General features: G+C 41.0%; 1 protein-coding gene across 1 annotated transcript in view; it reads right to left on the bottom strand.

Moving 5' to 3' along the window:
- Positions 1–1,069: 1,069 nt before the first annotated feature.
- RLF (RLF zinc finger) overlaps positions 1,070–18,742 on the bottom strand; it is an 82,185-nt gene continuing 64,512 nt past the window's right edge. The window contains 5 exon segments of the mRNA XM_017873327.1: positions 1,070–3,709; positions 3,712–3,735; positions 3,738–3,806; positions 3,809–6,191; positions 10,912–11,053. Coding sequence (XP_017728816.1) covers positions 1,539–3,709; positions 3,712–3,735; positions 3,738–3,806; positions 3,809–6,191; positions 10,912–11,053 — 4,789 coding nt within the window. The 3' untranslated portion in view covers positions 1,070–1,538.

The raw sequence follows: 18,742 nt of genomic DNA on the forward strand, positions 1-18,742 counted from the left end.
CTNAATTGCGGGGGTAAAAAAAAAAATTCTAACCACAAGGATGATAAAGAGATGTTAGTTGTCTGAGTCACTTCATATCTAGCTAATGAAAGTGGTTGAAAACTTCACAAGGAACAGGAAATAAAACTGTATTAAAAGGACATCCCACAGTCTAATAAAACTCAACACATCTAAAAGCCAAACTCATCTTGGTTTCCATTATCTTCCCAATCAATCCTCCTTTGTATACCTACCTCAAATGGTTGCATCAGTACCAAATCTTTTCCTTGACTCTCCAAACCCCCAAAATCCTGTCTCCTTAAATATCTCAATTTCATCTACTCTGCCCTCTGCTGCATCAGTACATACACTCACCAAGCTTGCCTCAATTACTTCAACTCTACTGTTTCCAATTTCAGCTCCTCAAATCAAGTGAGCACTCCACACTTCCAGTGATAAATGCCTATAGACTCAAGTCCAAATTCCTTAGTGTTCATGATTTAGTTCATGCTGTCTCTTCAACGATGTCACTCTCTTGTTTCCCTTTTATTGCCAGCATATCAAATTATTTGTAGTTTCCTAGAAACATGCCCTCTGAATTTGCTATGTCCTTCATGTTCTGGTTGGCATATCCTCTCCTTTCTACTCGGACAACATCTGGACATCCTCTGGGAGCTATCTTCACTCCCACAGCTAATGACTCAATCTCAGAACCTTCTTCCACAAAACAAAAATTTTAAGATAAAAAGAACCTTGTTCTGGGATGGGCGTGGTGGCTCACGCCTGTAATCCCAGCACTTTGGGAGACCGAGGTAGCAGAATAACTTGAACCCAGGAGGGGGAGGTTGCAGTGAGCCGAGACTGCACCATTGCACTCCAGCTTGAGCAACAAGAGTGAAACTCCATCTTAAAAAAAAAAACAAAAAACAAACAAAAAAAAAAAAAAAAAAAAAAAAAAAACCTTGTTCTGAATGATTTAGTTAATAATAAAAAAATTACTGGGGTAAAATGTGAGTGGCATATTTCAGAAAATACCAGTGCAATTTCGGTTTACACGTGGCATGAAAACTCATTATGAGTAAACAACAAATGGGTGAAAAATTGTAATTTATTGAAACTCAACTCAAAAAATATAAGATGCTGTAGTGTACAATATATTACACAAAGCACCCTCAGGTGCACATTCAAGTCAAGTAAGAACTCCATATCCCTTTCCCTAACCCTCCCACCCTGGGACCTTAGTATTTGTTCCATATACAATCATGCACACTTAATTTGAAAAAGGAAGCCCCAGTATATTTTGATGTATTAATTAGCACCAAACAAGAGTACAGTTCCTTTTTTTTTTTTTTAATAAACAAAAAAACCCAATCATTAAACCAACTGGAGAGCTAATGGATTCAGCCAATACTGCTGACATAGATATTATACATTCATGTAAATACACAGCCTATTCTACCTAAACAACGGTGTGGCTGCTTCTCAGCCTTTGTTCGAGTTGGCAAATGTCCCCATGTTGCAGTGTTGGAGCCAGTCTGTTACTAAAACAAAACTGCTACTTATGAACTTCCTACACAAAGCTCATCTGTCTTTTTTGTTGGAAATAAGTCTAAAATTGGTGTGGAAAACTTAGATCTTTCAAGAACAACCACTGGGCGAAGATAATGAAGCTGTTTTAAGGCAAGCTCTCCACAGTCTGTTAATGCTTTGTCCAATACGACCCTCAGGTTTTCCAAGGAAGGAACTGTTGTTGTTTCAGCTACTATTAAAGGTGGGATTGCAGTCAGGTTCTCATGAATTGTAGAGTCACTGGAAGAATGAGGTATGTCAACTTCAGGTTCATTGTCACTCACCATATTATTTGCCACAACGTTCCCTGTTAAATCATTACTGGGCTGTGAAGAATTACTTAACGTTAAGTGCTCTGAAGGCTCCCAATCATCAAAATCATCTTCTTTCTCTTCACTTTCCTGAATAAATTTCAGAAATGAAGATTCAAATCCCATAGGTTTGTAGGTCTTCAAATCAAATGACCGGGGCTGTGAATGTTTCCTAAAATTCTCTTTTGGGACATAGGTTGGATTTTTTACAGTGTTTTCTTGCCCTGAACCATGTTGCCTAGTTTCTGATTCTTTGATCCTTGGTAAAGGCAGCTGGAAACTTGTGAAATAAGTCCCACTTTCAGTCCCATTGGGATTAGGTATGGAATTTTCTATTTTACAAGGAGGAGGAGGCTGAACTATATTACACTGTTCCAGGGAAGTGGTTTCTGAACTATGGTTACATTTCAAAGTTCCCCTGTAAAGCAGAGTATCTGCATCAAATACTGAGCTGCTTTCTATGCACCCTTTCTGACCTCCATCCCTTTCACTTGAATGACAGGAATCAGTGTTCTGGATGGGTGCACTACTGTCACCCGGGGAATGGCTGTGTTCTGTGTGCTCTGATTCACAGCTTCTATTTTCTTCTTTCTTTATACAAGTATCTGCTTCAGAAGGGGGTTCCTCCTTAATTTTGGTACCGTACTTAACGCAAACAACAAGGTTCTCCATCTGTTGCTCTAAATAGGCACTACTCATCTGATGAGTGCGTTTGTAATGCCTCACAATGCTGCTCTCCAACTTCACCACAGATAAGCATCCTTGAACCATGCAGGGGTACTGTGTGTGCTCAGAGTGCTCCACACACATATGGAGAGCCTCAGCTCTGGTTTTAAAACTTATTGGGGCTTTCTTTTCTTTGATTAAGCCACATTTTTTAGCTTTAGCATTAAATGATCTCCTGGTGGTCTGATGTTCATGCCCCTGAGTGTCAGCTGTTTGACATACCTTTTCACTCCGTAGTAGTCTCTCATCTGCTACTTTCTGGCTTCTAAACAAATCATCATAATAATCTTTATGTCGGTAATATACATGTTGTGAGTAATTACTGCGATGGGTGAAAATCTGGCCACAGCCATTAAGATCACAATGAATTTCATAATCTGAATGTATTTCCCCTTCAATATTATGCTGTTCCATCAAGTGGTGCTTCAACTTGTTGAATGTATAAAAAACAGCAGGGCACTGAGGCTGGTTACAAGAAAACCTTGCTGCAGATTCAGCTTCGGAAAGTACTTTAGGCTCTTCAGTATGGTCTAGGTTATGAGAGTCACTACAGTGCTTAGCAAGAGCTTTGGAACACAGGAAGCGTTTATTACATTCCTTATATTTGCAAGCAAATATCTTTTTACATTTGACAAGTTCCCTTTTGGTTCTTGCTTTGTCTTTCTCTAAACATAACTGTTCTTTGTTGTACTGATGTACAGTTCTGTAATGGCGAATTAAGCCTTTTAGATTGGTGAATGAGGAGTTGCAAGTTTTATGGATACAATGGAATGGTTTGTGGTATTTATTCAAAATATAACACAGATTTCCTTTAGCAACAGTTCGCCTGCTACCTCTGCCCTCTCTTCCTTCTTGTTCTTCTCTATGGCTGCCTATTGGTGATGAAATGTCAGATGTTTTACTTTCTGTTTCTTCACAAGATGATTCCAAATCTGTTTCAGAACTGCATTCATCCTTCTTAGGATGACAGTGTGGTTTCTCAGAGTTACTGTTGGGATCACCTCCAAGTTCTGCAGAACAATCACCTTTCAACCTATCTACTGAACATGGGCCTTCATGATCACACTTTTCATTATCTAATAGTTTGTGAGTTGCTCTGTCACTGCCAATTTGATGTTTATTTTATAATGAATCCTAAGGTGTGTTTTCTTGTAAATGACCTTTGGCAAATATGACATTGAAATGGGGAATACCGATGTTGGAACATGGTTAACTGAAGGACTTTTCTTTTGAATAATTATGCTTTTTAAGATAATGCATTAACAGAGCCTCTCTGGTCACAAATTCATATTTGCATCCTTGAAGCTCACAGAAAAACGGCTTAGCCGCCAACTGTGCAAGGTACTGACTTGGCATATTTTCGTCTTGATTTTGAAAATTAAGGTCTGAGATAGATGAAACTGATTGAAGAGACTTAGCACCACTGGATGGGTACGCCTGCAATGACCCTGAGAAAGAGCCATGTGTTATTGAGTTTTTCAAGCTTAAATGTTTCAAGCGTAACAGAAGTTCCAACATGGTATCCTCTGTACAGGGCCTTTTAGAAGCACAAATGGAGGATTCTGAGGAATAACCTTGATGTTCTCGTTTACATTTAATGTGAATATTGTGATCTAGACCTTCATCTGGGGAGTCACTGTTTGTATCTGAGCTGGGTTTAGGTTCTGCATCCAACTTTTCTGTTGTCTGATTATGTTCATTACCCAAAGAGGGAAACAGATCTTTCGTCTTTATCTTTTTGGGCTTGAAATGGTATGGATGAACCTTCCGTAAATGTTTCTGCATTCCTCTTGCATTTTTGTATGTGGAACCACAGCCATCAAAACCACAGGTAAACTTAGTCCTGTCAAAACAAACTGCCATACTGGAACATTTTTCTTTTAAATTGGAGGGCCCAAAGACTTTCTCATTAGATAACAATATATCCTGCATGGTTTCAGAGTGATCTAGTGTGTCAATTAACTCTTCATTCATTGAAGCTGAAGAGCTATGACTTAACTGATCACTAGAATTACTGTCACTGTTTTCTTTCAGGTTTTCTGCAGTTTCTGTATCTATTTGAGAATTAGCTGATTCTGCACAGAAAAGATCTTCAGGTAAATGTGATTTATCAGTTTGGTTAAGTAGATGGGGCTGATTAACACAATCTTGCTTTTCACCTGTTGCAGACTCCTCAAGTTTCACTGGTTTCTTTATGTCACCATTTGAATTTTCAACATTATGCATTGAGAGGTGATTCTGGTATTCAATTTTGGAGTAATAGAACTTTTTACAGCCAAGAAAGTTGCATGTGTAAGATGCATCCCTAAAGTGTTGTGCTTCATGGTGGTAAAGCTGTCCCAAGTCACTGAAAACAATATTACAGCCATTTAATTCACATTTATAACGCAGATCGTCATGCTTTTGTTTATGGTTAAGTAGTTCATTTACTGATCCAAACCTAGCATAGCAATCTATAGATACACACATATAAGGTTGAGGCCCACAATGCACTTGTTCATGCTCCCGAAGGTGAAAAGCAGACATAAAATGTCGTCGACAGTAAGTACACTTCTCTCTTCTATTTTTCATATCCAAGTAGTGCTTGGCATTTTCATCATTATTTTGGTGTTCAGCTTTAAGATGCACACTTAAGTATTTAAATTGCTTAAACACACGGGAACAGTCTGTACCAGGACATGGATACAAATCTCTGTCTTGCAGGTGGCAATCTTCTAATTTGCTGAATGTGACATATTCATGAGACTCTCCTTTGGCTTGTTCATTCAATGAATGGTTTTGCTCTGGGATTGCAGAGGGGCTCTTGGGACAAATACCCTTTTGAGAGCCTTTCAACAGTAATTTCTTTTTAGAGCGGTCCCTTCTGCTTGGTGGCATTTTAACATGCTCCATCACATGAGGAACAAACATTTCTTTTCTCTTAAATTTTTTAATACAAACTGGACAGGTGTAAATTCCATCTTCCATATGCATCTTAGAATGATGAAGAATTCTAGCCTCTATACATTCCCGCTTACATAACAAACAGAAAAACTTATACTGAAGCCACCTCTGATATCTTTCAGAAGAGCCGATGGGTTTTTTGTCTCTTTTCTCCTTATGCTGATCTGTCAAATCTCTTCTTCTATATTGTTTATCTTCTTTACCCTCATCATAGTCACTGAGAAATGACTCTAAAACATCTGTGTCATTAATGGACATTTCATAGCCACTTAAATCATCATCAGAATCTGAGGCTTCTTGTCCTAAAAGTTGGTGGCAGTGTCGTTTTAAAGTTTTCCAGTCCCAAAACTCAGGATCAAAAGGCCAGTGGGCTTTTAAAGCTAGTAAGAGCTCACATCGAAGAGAATTTGGAACCGGTGCATTTTCTTCATCAAATTTTTGATCTGGTTGCAAATACAGTTCTTCTAACATATTAAATCCATCCAAACTGGGTTCAATTAAGAATTCTGTAAGCTGACAGGCTCGTCTAACTTCTAAATCTTCTGGTAAAAGACAGGCAATTGTTTTACAAACTGATGCCTTCATTTCCTCATCTTCACTTGATCTGAGTTGAAGAGCTCTGACACACAGTAAAATCGACACCCCAAGACCAGCATCTTGTGCCTGTAAGTAAAACAGGATAAAAAAAATTTTTTTTTTTGCATACAGAAAGATTATATAACTTTCACTGATACGAAATTTTAGGTTGTAAAAACTTTTAGAGTTCCTAAATTTTATCTTAAATCTTTCTTCATGAAAGATACATTTAGATATTTCTTGTCTCAACATGCAAAGAACTGAATTAGATGCTACAACTATGAACAATGTACATTTACTAGGCACTGTGTGTTAAAGCAGTTCCTTACTTTCAAGGAATTTATCTGTACCCCGAATGCATAAACAATAAATGCATGTGAATCCAAAGAAATTCAGGATAAGTAAGGTCACTGGAGGATTGAAAATAGAATGATGTTGAGGAGAGGGGCAGTGTTTAAAAAGGCAGCAACAGGAAACACAGGTATAGATGTGAGTCTAAGATTAAATTCAATTTAAGAAATTCTCTGGCCGGGCGCAGTGGCTCATGCCTATAACCCCAGCACTTTGGGAGGCCGAGGCAGGCATTATCACCTGAGTTCGGGAGTTCGAGACCAGCCTGACCAACATGGAGAAACCCTGTCTCTGCAAAAAGTACAAAATTAGCCAGGTGTGGTGGTGCATGCCTGTAATCCCAGAGACTTGGGAGGCTGATGTTCAAAGAACCCAGGAGGTGGAGGTTGCAATGCACCGAGATCACGCCATTGCACTCCAGCCTAGGCAACAAGAGCGAAACTCCTTGTCCTCAAAAAAAAAAAAAAAAAAAAAAAAATAGCGGGCCGCGGTGGCCAACAGCCTGTAATCCTGCCTGCACTTTCAGATGGCCGAGATGCGGCGGATCACAGAGGTCAGGATATCAGACCATCCCTGGCTACACGTGAAACCCTGTCTTAACAAAAAAATAACACAAACAGCCCGCGCGAGGAGGGGGTGCCTGTAGTCCCAGCTACTCAGGGAGGCTGAGCAGGAGAATGGCATCAGACCCAGGAAGGCGAGCTTGCAGTGAGCTGAGATCCGGTCACCTGTACCAGTAGAGCGAGACTCCATCTCAAAAAAAAAAAAAAATTCTCTGTATCATGAACACTTGGATTTTTCAAAACTTTAAAGATAAAATAAATGATCCTTTCCATTTCCTCCTGAAAGAATTTAGTAATTTATCGTCACCATCACAGGTGTACTGAATCTCAGCTTTCCAGGGAGAAAAATCAGAAAATCTTGCTACGGCAGCAGGTTCTCAGAAACTAGTTTAAAATTAGGAAGACCTGGTCATATGTGATAAAAGCTTGGTACATACAAGATAACTCTTTTTATCTGAGAGGCTGAAATGTGAAAATGACATGAAAAAAGAAAAGCAAGATATGTCAGAATGGCTTAAAACACACTGCTAAGAGCAGAGACTTTAGAATCAGACTGTGACTGCCTTTGAACCCCAGCTTCACAACAAGTAACAGGTTCTCAACCTCTAAACTTCAGTTTCCTTATTGGTAAAATGATAACAGTAATGGTAATACCAGATTTTCCTCCTCCTAAGGTTATAAAGATGAAATAGTAACGCTAGCACATTATAACTGTTCAACAGAATATGATGTAAAATAACGGAGTAAATTCCACTGTTTAAATCAGTCAACAATTTGCCAGGCATTTAATTCTGTGTTGGGCATCATTCATTTTAAATGCTGGGAACACAAATCACTGTCATTGATTTACAGAACCCCTACTACAACTTAGGCACTTATTTGAAATAAACTTTTTGCACATATCCTCATTTTATAGACAAAAAATCCCCAACACTCAGAAGGTTAAGTTGCCCAGTGTCATCGACTAGTGAGCAGACGAGCAAGGACTTAAAAGCATTTAGGCCGGGCACGGTGGTTCACACCTGTAATCCCAGCACTTTGGGAGACCGAGCTAGGCACATCACTTGAGGCATGGAGTTTTAAGATCAGCATGGCCAACATGGCAAAACCCCATCTCTAATAAAAATACAAAAAATTAGCCAGGCGTGGTGATGCAGGCCCAAAGTACCAGCTACTCAGGAGGCTGAGGCATTGAGAATCCCTTGAGCCTGGGAAGCAGAGGTTGCAGTGAACCAAGATCATGCCACTGCACGCCAGCCTGGGCAATAGAGTGAGACTTCGTCTCCAAAAAAAATAAAAAAATAAAATAGTAAAATAAATAAAATAAAAATTTGGCCTGAAGAGTAGAAGAGATGTGGACTGGTAGGTGGAAAGGGAGTGAGTGAGTGTAGAAGCCCTTGCAAACTGAGACTCCAACATTTTTTTCCTTTAAAACTAGTCAAGTGTGGGCCGGGCGCGGTGGCTCAAGCCTGTACTCCCAGCACTTTGGGAGGCCGAGACGGGTGGATCACGAGGTCAGGAGATCGAGACCATCCTGGTCTACACGGTGAAACCCCGTCTCTACTAAAAAAATACAAAAAACTAGCCGGGTGAGATGGCGGGCGCCTGTAGTCCCAGCTACTCGGGAGGCTGAGGCAGGAGAATGGCGTAAACACGGGAGGCGGAGCTTACAGTGAGCCGAGATCGCCCCACTGCACTCCAGCCTGGGCAACAGAGCTAGACTCAGTCTCAAAAAAAAAAAAAAAAAAAAAAAAACGAGTCAAGTGTAATAGTGAGAAGGGGAAAAAGAGTAGAACAGAGTTCAGTCTGTAACTGACTGTGAACAATCAATTGAGATAACTCTCTACCTTTCAGACGAGCCGAAACTAGCTTTTTTGAAAGAGAGGCATTACTTAGCCTGTATCAGCTAGGATCTGGTTCTATTATGAATGGCAGACATCCCACAACAGTAGTGGCCTAAAGAATATAGAAGTTTCTCCCTCTCATTTGGAATGTAGTCCAAGTACAGGCCATGTTGCTTCAGTGGCTCCACAGGACTAGACCATGGGTCTCTTGACTTATTAGGATGATGTGATACAAGTTTATCATTTGTAAGTAAGAGCAGAGAGGACTTGGGGAAAGTCAGCTAAATTTTAAAATAATTCAGGTTCTCCACAAGTTATTAACTCCTTTTGGAAGACTGTGAGGTGGACAGCAAAGAATGGCCATTCTTTCTTCAACAGCCTAATCTGGTTGGGATGGCAACATTTGAAAAATCACTAACAACACTTTTCAAAGAAAAGTAACCAGAAATACCATTATATATTCTGAACAGATAGGCCAAAAAGTTACTGAAAGGAGTAGTGAATAAATTTGAATCAGGATATGGAATGTGGAGCTGAATGTTGAATAAATTGGTGGGTCTTAAACTAGGAAGGTGAGGGATCAAGAGTGACTTGGCACATTGATGCAAGCGCACATAGGATGTAGCCAAGTCATTTAACCTTTGTTTCTTTTTTTTTGAGACAGAGTCTCACTCTATCGCCCAGGCTGGAGTGCAATGGTGTGATCTCGGCTCATTGCAACCTCTGCCTCCCAGGTTCAAGCGGACAGGTGTGGCAGCTTACACCTATAATCCCAGCACTTTGGAAGGCTGAGATGGGAGAATTGCTTGAGGCCAGGAGTTGAGAACCAGTCTGGGCAACAAAGCAAGACCCTGTATCTACCACTGCTCCCCGCCAAAAAAGAAAAAAACTACATGCCTGTAGTCTCAGCTACTCTGGAGGCTGAGACGGGAGAACTGCTTGAGTCAAGGAGTTTGAGGCTGTAATGAGCTATGATCACACCACTGCACTACAGCCTGGGCGACAGAGTGAGACTCCGTCTCAAAAAAAAAAAAAAAAAAGAATAGACGCAAAGACTGAGTGTAGCTTTCTAGGACCTGAGAACAGACCCTGACTGGCAGCCAGCCAGAAAACAGTAACCTTAGTCCTACAATCACAGGAACTGAAATCTGTCAATGATAAGAACAAGCTTTGAAGTGGATTTTCCACAGAGCTTCTGATAAGAACTTAGCCTAGCCAACTACATTTTAGCCAATGTGATAATCTTAGAAGAGAATCCTGCCACATTGTGCTGGATTTCTGATTTATAAAACTGAACTAATAAAAATGGACATTGTTTTAATATTCATTTTTGTAATATGTTATTCAACAATAGAAAATTAGTACCTTTATTAAAGATTTAAACAAAACAAAATGTTCTAATGGCCAATTATAAAGTAATTGTTTAAATGGGCAAGTTCTATAGTTACCTTGAAATGTTCTTTTTTTTTTTTTTTTAAAGACCAAGTCTCACTCTGTCGCCTAGGCTGGAGTGCAGTGGTGCAATCTTGGCTCACCGCAACCTCTGCTCACCGCAACCTCCGCCTTCCCCGTTCAAGCGATTCTCCTGCCTCAGCCTCCAAAGTAGCTGGGATTACAGGCGCCTGCCACCATGCCCGGCTAATTTCTGTATTTTTAGTAGAGACAGGGTTTCACCAGGTTGGCCACGCTGGTCTCGAACTCCTGAGCTCAAGTGATCCACCCGCCTCGGCCTCCCAAAGTGCTGGGATTACAGGCTTGAGTCACTGTGCCTTGTCTCTTAAAATGTTCTTAATGTGACAGGAGACACAACTTCATTCACAGTAATTAGAAATAATTACCACCTAACTTGTTTGGCCATCAATTTGTTTCTGATTAATTATAGGAAGTCAATCTGGAGAAGCAGTCAGATGTGGTCAATTCCATTAATCTTATGAAAACCCATTATTTCTTATCTTCCTTTATCTAAAGGGAATTTCCTGAGACATTATCTTCTCACTCATTTCTTTCCTCCAGCTGTTACAGTTAGCAGAGAAGGCATAAAGTACTCACTTCAGTTTGTATAACTCTAATGAGACAAAATAAATGCTGCTGAGTTTTAGCTATGACACCAAACTGACGACAGCGCTCCAAAAAAGTATCTAAAGAAGGGTCAATTCTTCTTTGCAGTTTACTCCAAAAGAGAGTCAGTTCCCTATAAAAAAAGAAGATCATGGTAAAACATTTAAAGTAACTGATATTTGCTGCCCTGCCCCGGCAACCCAATTTTTTGATCTGTAGAAAGCTGACAGTAGAGAAAGCAAAACTAGATTAAAACTATCTATATTCACCACTGCTTTCTCCCAAACTGGTAAAATATTAAGAATCCTCCATAATGATTCCCTGACTTCTCTTGTGTTTGGGGGGAAAAATAAAAACAAAACACTACTTCCTTTATGGTGACATTTTAAAAAAACTTATTTAGATCCCATGTTGTTCTAAAAGGTTTTATCCTTCACACTGATAATTATTATACTGATTGAATTAAGCCCTGTCCTAACGGGCAGAGATAATCAGACATCACTAAACTAACAACGAAATATATATACAACAAATGGATACTCTAATTGTACACTTCTATACAGTGATCTTAAGGGCCCTTTCCAGATCTAAAATACCAGGTTGCTACTTAGAGCCTGTAGTTTGGAATGTTTAAATACTTCCAGTGAAATAAGTAAAATGGCACTTTTTGGAAATGGCTAAAATACAGGAATCTCACAAAGATTTATCATGGAAACAAAAGGAAAGCTTGAAAATAATAAATTAAACAAAAACATTTAATGAATAAAACACTCAAGCAAAAAAGCATTAGAAACTCAAAAATGCCAAGAATAGAAATGCTAATGAGAATGTAAAATGTGAATGCAAGGAAAGCTAATAGTGAAAATAAAAAGAATGTTATCACTTCTAATAGCAAAACTAAAAAGAGGCCAGGCATGGCAGGTGGCTCACGCCTGTAATCCTAATATTTTGGGAGATGAAGGGGGACAGATCACTTGAGGTCAGGAGTTCGAAACCGGGCTGGCCAACATGGTGAAACCTCCTCTCTACTAAAAATATAAAACTTAGCTGAGCGTGGTGGTGGACGCCTGTAATCCCAGCTACTTGGGAGGCTGAGAACAGGAGAATCACTCGAACCCAGGAGGTGGAGGTTGCAGTGACCCGAGATAGCGCCAATGCACTCCAGCCTAGGTGACAGAGCAAGACTCCGTCTCAAAAGAAAAAAAAATTAAAAAAAAAAACCAACTAAACTAAAAAGAATGCTATCACTTAAAAAATGTGGCTCTTTTAAGTAAATCAATGGATACTGACTAAATAATTTTCATTTAAAATCTGTCTTATTTTCATAAGCCAATTTAAAACACTGATATCCTATATTGCTATTAACACAGACTGTCTCCCAGAAAGTTGGCTACAAATCCAAAGCTTAACAAATGGAAACATGTAATTTAAAGTAAATATATTTAACAGAATTTATTTTCTTATATTTCTAAAGAGGTAACTGGGGCTCTTGTAAGGTGAGTTTTTTTTTTTTTCCCCAGACGGAGCTTCGCTCTCATTGCCCAGGCTGGAGTGCAATGGCAGATCTTGGCTCACCGCAACTTCTGCCTCCCAGGTTTAAGCAATTCTCCTGCCTCAGCCTCCCAAGTAGCTGGGATTACAGGCATGTGCCACCACGCCCGGATAATTTTGTGTTTTTAGTAGAGATGGGGTTTCTCCATGTTGGTCAAGCTGGTCTCAAACTCCCAACCTCAGGTGATCCACCTGCCTCTGCCTCCCAAAGTTCTGGGATTACAGGCATGAGCCACTGTGCCCAGCATAAGGTGAAATTGTTAAGTAGTTATAAAACTTGCTCCAAAGATTGAAATGAATATATGGTGTCTCAAAAGATAAATGATTGGTCGAGGTGGAGGCTGCAGTGAGCCGAGATTGCGCCACTGTGCTCCAGCCCGGATGACACAGCAAGACTCCGTCACAAAAAAAAAAAGATAAATTAATGAAGCTTAATAGGATGGCAAATTTGAGCTATAACAAATACAATTAATTTAAAATGCCTTTCAATATTTGCCTTTCTGGGGCTGGGCGCAGTGGCTCACGCCTGTAATCCCAGCACTTTGGGAGGCCGAAGCGGGCGGATCACCAGGTCAGGAGATCGAGACCATCCTGGCTAATATGGTAAAACACCATCTGTACTAAAAATACAAAAAAATTAGCCAGGCGTGCTGGTGGATGCCTGTAGTCCCAGCTACTTGGGAGGCTGAGGCAGGAGAATGACATGAACCTGGGAGGCAGAGCTTGCAGTGAGCCGAGATCGCGCCACTGCACTCCAGCCTGGGCGACAGAGCGAGACTGTCTCAAAAAAAAAAAAAAAAAAAAAAGCCTTTATTTGGCTAGTGCCACTTTCCTAACCACAAGAAGTGAAAATTGAGATAGGCCAGCTGTGAAAATAGCCACCAGCCAGGCAAGCTGGGATAACTGCTCATTTTAAAGTTTATTTAGTAATAAAGTAATAAATTACTTTATTCAGATTTAAGCATGTTAAGTAATACAAACTTTTGTAATCTGTCATATGTATGTGAAATCTGTCCTATTTGAACAGAACAAAAATTATCAAAGCCAGTAAATCCTGATTATAAAGATACACACGAGTAAACGATGTCAACTATCTAAAATTTACTAAAGGGCTGGGCATAGTGGCTCATGCCTATAACCTCAGCAGAGGATTACTTGAGGCTAGGAGTTCAAGATCAGCCTGAGCAACACAGTAAGACCCTAAAACCAACCAAACAAAAAAAGCCTAGCCAGTCTTGGTGGCACACCTGTAGTCCCAGCTACTGAGGAGGTGGAGATGGGGGGTGGGGTCATTGAGCCCAGGATTTAAGGCTGAATTAAGCTGTGATCTCACTAGTACACTTTAGCCTAGGTGACAAAGTAATATCTTCTCTCAAATAAAATAAAATTCACTAACTAAAGCCAGGCACAGAGGCTCAAGCCTATAATTCCAGATACTTGGGAGGCTGAGGTGGGAGAATCACTTGAGCCCAGGAGTTCAAGGCTGCAGTGAGCTTTGATTTTGCCACTATACTCCAGCCTGGCAACAAAGTTAGGTAAATCCATTAAAGTGGTTAAAAGGCAGGTTGAGAAGTCTCTCAAATAATTTTTTTTTTTTTTTTTTTTGAGACAGAGTCTCACGCTGTCGCCCAGGCTGGAGTGCAATGGCACGATCTTGGCTCACTGCAACCTCCACCTCCTAGGTTCAAGTGATTGTCCTGCCTCAGCCTCCCTCGAGTAGCTGGGATTACAGATGCTTGCCAGCATGCCCGGCTAATTTTTGTATTTTTAGTAGAGATGGGGTTTCGCTATGTTGGCCAGACTGGTCTTGAACTCCCGACCTCAGGTGATCCGCCCACTTTGCCCTCCCAAAGTGCTGGGATTACATGCATGAGCCACTGAGCCTGGCCTTTTTTTTTTTTGAGACGGAGTCTTGTTCTGTTGCCCAGGCTGGAATGCAGTGATATGATCTCGGCTCACTGCAACCTCCACCTCCCAGGTTCAAGCAATTCTCCTTCCTCAGCCTCCTGAGTAGCTGGGGACTACAGGCACATGCCACTATGCCTGGCTAATTTATGTAATTTTAGTAGAGACGGGGTTTCACCATTCTGTCCAGGCTGGTCTCGAACTCCTGACCTCAAGAGATCTATCCACTTCAGCCTCCCAGAGTACTGGGATTACAGGCTCAAATAATTTTTACCCCCAGATGGAGTCTTCCTCTTCACCCAGGCTGGAGTGCAGTGGTGCAATCTCAGCTTACTGCAACCTCTGCCACCCAGGTTCAAGTGATTTTCCTGCCTCAGCCTCCCTAGTAGCTGGGATTACAGGTGCCTGCCAGCATGCCTGGCTAATTTTTTTATTTTTAGTAGAGAAGGGGTTTCAGCACCTTGGTCAGGCTGGTCTTAAACTCCAGAACTCGTGATCCACCCGCGCCGGCCTCCCAAAATGCTGGGATTACACGCGTAAACCACCACGCCCGGCCGCTCAAATAACTTTTAAAACAGTAAGTCAGAATGTCCAGGGCTTGGTATTCCAAATTAAGTATTTCAGGCTCCAAGTATGTTAACTCCAAATAAGCATGATCAAAAACGGGCATTTATGGTGTATTTTGTAAAAATATTTGCATAGTTATAAATCGATATAAAATGATTAACCACCCAAATATATAAACATGCCTGAAATCATGACAGCCAGTATATTACTCATGAGGATGCAAGATGTCACTTCAATCATCCATTCAAATCTGTACACCGGAACACTGAAACCAACATCCAATAGTAACCGACAGCCTGATAGATCAAACATGCACTAGGATAAGTTCTTCTTCAATTACTATAATAATGTGACTTTTTAAAAAAAGCCAACGATTGGCCGGGCACGGTGGCTCAAGCCTGTAATCCCAGCACTTTGGGAGGCCAAGACGGGCGGATCATGAGGTCAGGAGATCGAGACCATCCTGGCTAATACCGTGAAACCCCGTCTCTACTAAAAAAATACAAAAAACTAGCCGGGCGACGAGGCGGGCGCCTGTAGTCCCAGCTACTCGGGAGGCTGAGGCAGGAGAATGGCGTAAACCCGGGAGGCGGAGCTTGCAGTGAGCTGAGAGCTGGCCACTGCACTCCAGCCTGGGCGGCAGAGCAAGACTCCGTCTCAAAAAAAAAAAAAAAAAAAAAAAAAAAGCCAACCATTGAAAATCATGGAAAATGATTCCATTGTATGTATGCTTCCAGTGCTGAGATGATCTACTGTGCCCACGATTTTGCCCATTACCTAGCTCATTTCAACAAATTATATATAAATTTATAAATTGGAAAGGAAATTTAGCTCTGTTAACAGCAAGAAACACATTTTGGTAAGAATTTAGCTACTAAGCAAGAACTTTAAATTACTCTGTGTTTTGGCCAGCGTGGTGGCTCAGCTGAGGTCAGGAGATTGAGACCAGCCTGGCCCACATGGTAAAACCCCGTCTCTACTAAAAATACAAAAAATTAGCCGGGTGTGGTGACTGGCACCTGTAATCCCAGCTACTCGGGAAGCTGAGGCAAAGAATCGCTTGAACCCGGGAGGCGGAGGCTGCAGTGAGCTGAGATTGCACCACTGCACTGAAGCCTGGGTGACAAGAGCGAGACTCTGTCTCAAAAATAAATACATACATATATGCATACAAACATTACTCTGTGTTTCTACATAGCAAGAAGCCCATGAAGTCAAGTTAACATGTTACACTGGGATTCAGAATTTAGGTATTTTAGGAATGAAGTAAATAAAACTGTGGAATCAAGGGATGACCATCCCCTAAAAAAGGCTATTACAGAAAAAAAGTTTTTAAGCTAGTACAATAGTAATTGACCCCCAAGACCTCTTTTCTCTCCCACAAAATTCTGTTAAATAAAACACATATGCTAGTCTTCACCAGTTACTGAGGACACAAATGTGAATTAAACAACATATTGGTTGGTATATCAGTCTAGTTGGGGCAGAACAGACATGTAACTACATCTGAAGAAACACAAATATGTAACACAAAATTTAAGCTCAGACACATTACAGAAAGCAAAGGCCAGTCTATCAAATACTCAACGAAAGCTTACTGTGGAGGTTCAAAGTTCAACTTTATGACTTTAAAATGGCTGCAGTAATTACACCTCTCTATATATACATCATCTCACTCAAAATGGTCACCTTTTTCAAATGCATGGCTATTCCAATTATATTACCACTGAGAGGCATCTACAGGGAGCTTACTCCTCTAGTACTTCTTTTTCTTTTTGAGATGGAGTCTTGCTGTGTTGCCCAGGCTAGAGTGCAGTGGTACGATCTCGGCTTACAGGAAGCTCCGCCTCCCGGGTTCACGCCATTCTCCTGCCTCAGCCTCCCGAGTGCTGGGACTACAGGCACCCGCCACCACGCCCAGCTAATTTTTTGTATTTTTAGTAGAGACAGGGTTTCACCGTGTTAGCCAGGATGGTCTCGATCTCCTGACCTCATGATCCACCCGCCTTGGCCTCCCAAAGTGCTGGGATTACAGGCGTGAGCCACCGAGCCTGGCCTCTTCTAGCACTTCTTTAATTTTCTCCAACAGTCAAAAATCTTTTGGGGTCAAGATTAATAAGTAAGTTAAAGAATAACAGCTGCAAAGTTTAAAACATTTTACTTTTACTGTGGTTTGTAAATGTCTCTGAGGGAAATTTCTAAAAGAATAAAAAATGTTCTGAGTGACAGTTACATAGGTTTTTGTTTTTGTTTTGTTTTGTTTTTTGAGACAGGGTCTCATTGTGTCACCCAGACTGGAATGCAGTGTTGTGATCTTGGCTCACCATAACCTCCACCTCCCAGGCTGAAGCAATTCTCCTGCCTCAGTCTCCTGAGTAGCTGGGATTATAGGTGTGCACCAGTACAATCCGGCTTTTTTTTTTTTTTGAAACGGAGTCTTGCTCTGTCGCCCAGGCTGGAGTACAGTGGCATGATCTCGGCTCACTGCAACCTCTGCCTCCCGAGTTCTAGCAATTCTCTTGCCTCAGCCTCCAGGGTAGCTGGGATTACAGGCGCACGCCACCACACCCGGCTAATTTTTGTATTTTAAGTAGAGATGGATTTTCACCATGTTGGCCAGGCTGGTCTCAAACTCCTGACCTCAAATGATCCACCCACCTTAGCCTCCCAAATTGCTGGGATTACAGGCATGAGCTACTGCACCCGGCCGATAGCTATATAGTTTACATTTCAAATATTATCTTCACGGTAACTACACTCAAGAATGATACTCCCAAGAAATAAATTCTAGCATATGTGTTTAAAAATAAGCATGACTACTTTTATTACTTTGTATTTCAACTTTATTGCCACATTTAAAAAATACTGATATCTCTCTTATCCAAAATACCACTTAATTTAAAAGTTTTTTTTTAAACAAATACTCCTTATGTCCCACTACCTCAAGCATAACAAAATAATCTATCACATTTGAACAGAATTCCTGTGACTAATTTTCCTTAGTAAAATTCAGTGTTTTTTGTGTTTTTTTTTTTGAGATGGACTTGCTCTTGTCTCCTGAGCTGGCATGACCTCAGCTCACTGCAACCTCCACCTCCCAGGTTCAAGCGATTCTGGTGCCTCAGCCTCCTGAGTAGCTGGGATTACAGGTGCCTGCCACCATGCATGGCTAATTTTTGTATTTTTAGTAGAGATAGGGTTTCACCATGTTGGTCAGGCTGGTCTTGAACTCCTGACCTCAGGTGACCCACCGACCTCGGCCTCCCAAAGTGCTGAGATTACAGGTGTGAGCCACGCCTGGCCAAAATTCAACATTTTATGTTATTCTAATATTCTAACTCCAGCATCCCACTACCAAAAAAAAGCTTTCAAAAACAATGGAAGGGTTAAAAAAAAAAAAAAGATGTGGCTAGGCGTGGTGGCTCATGCCTATAACCCTAGCACTTTGGTAGGCTGAGGTGGGTAGATATCATGAGGTTAGGAGTTCAAGACCAGCCTGACCAACATGGTGAAACCCAGTCTCTACCAAAAATACAAAAATTAGCTGGGCGTGGCGGCCTGCACCTGTAATCCCAGCTACTCAGGAGGCGGAGGGTGCAGTGAGCCGAGATCACATCACTGCACTCCAGCCTGGGTGACAGAGCAAGACTCGGTCTCAAAAAAACAAAACAAAACAAAACAAAAAAAAGCTGTGATTTCTCCTTGAATTGCCTGAAAGAAGCTTACTTTTAACAAAGTGTGAAATGACTAAGATTTTCTTTCCTTTACTCATTATAGCTCCTGAGGAGGCCACAAGGGA

This window comes from Rhinopithecus bieti, unplaced genomic scaffold (assembly GCF_001698545.2).
Source record: "Rhinopithecus bieti isolate Rb0 unplaced genomic scaffold, ASM169854v2 scaffold_6907, whole genome shotgun sequence".
In the NCBI taxonomy this organism is placed as follows: Eukaryota; Metazoa; Chordata; class Mammalia; order Primates; family Cercopithecidae; genus Rhinopithecus; species Rhinopithecus bieti.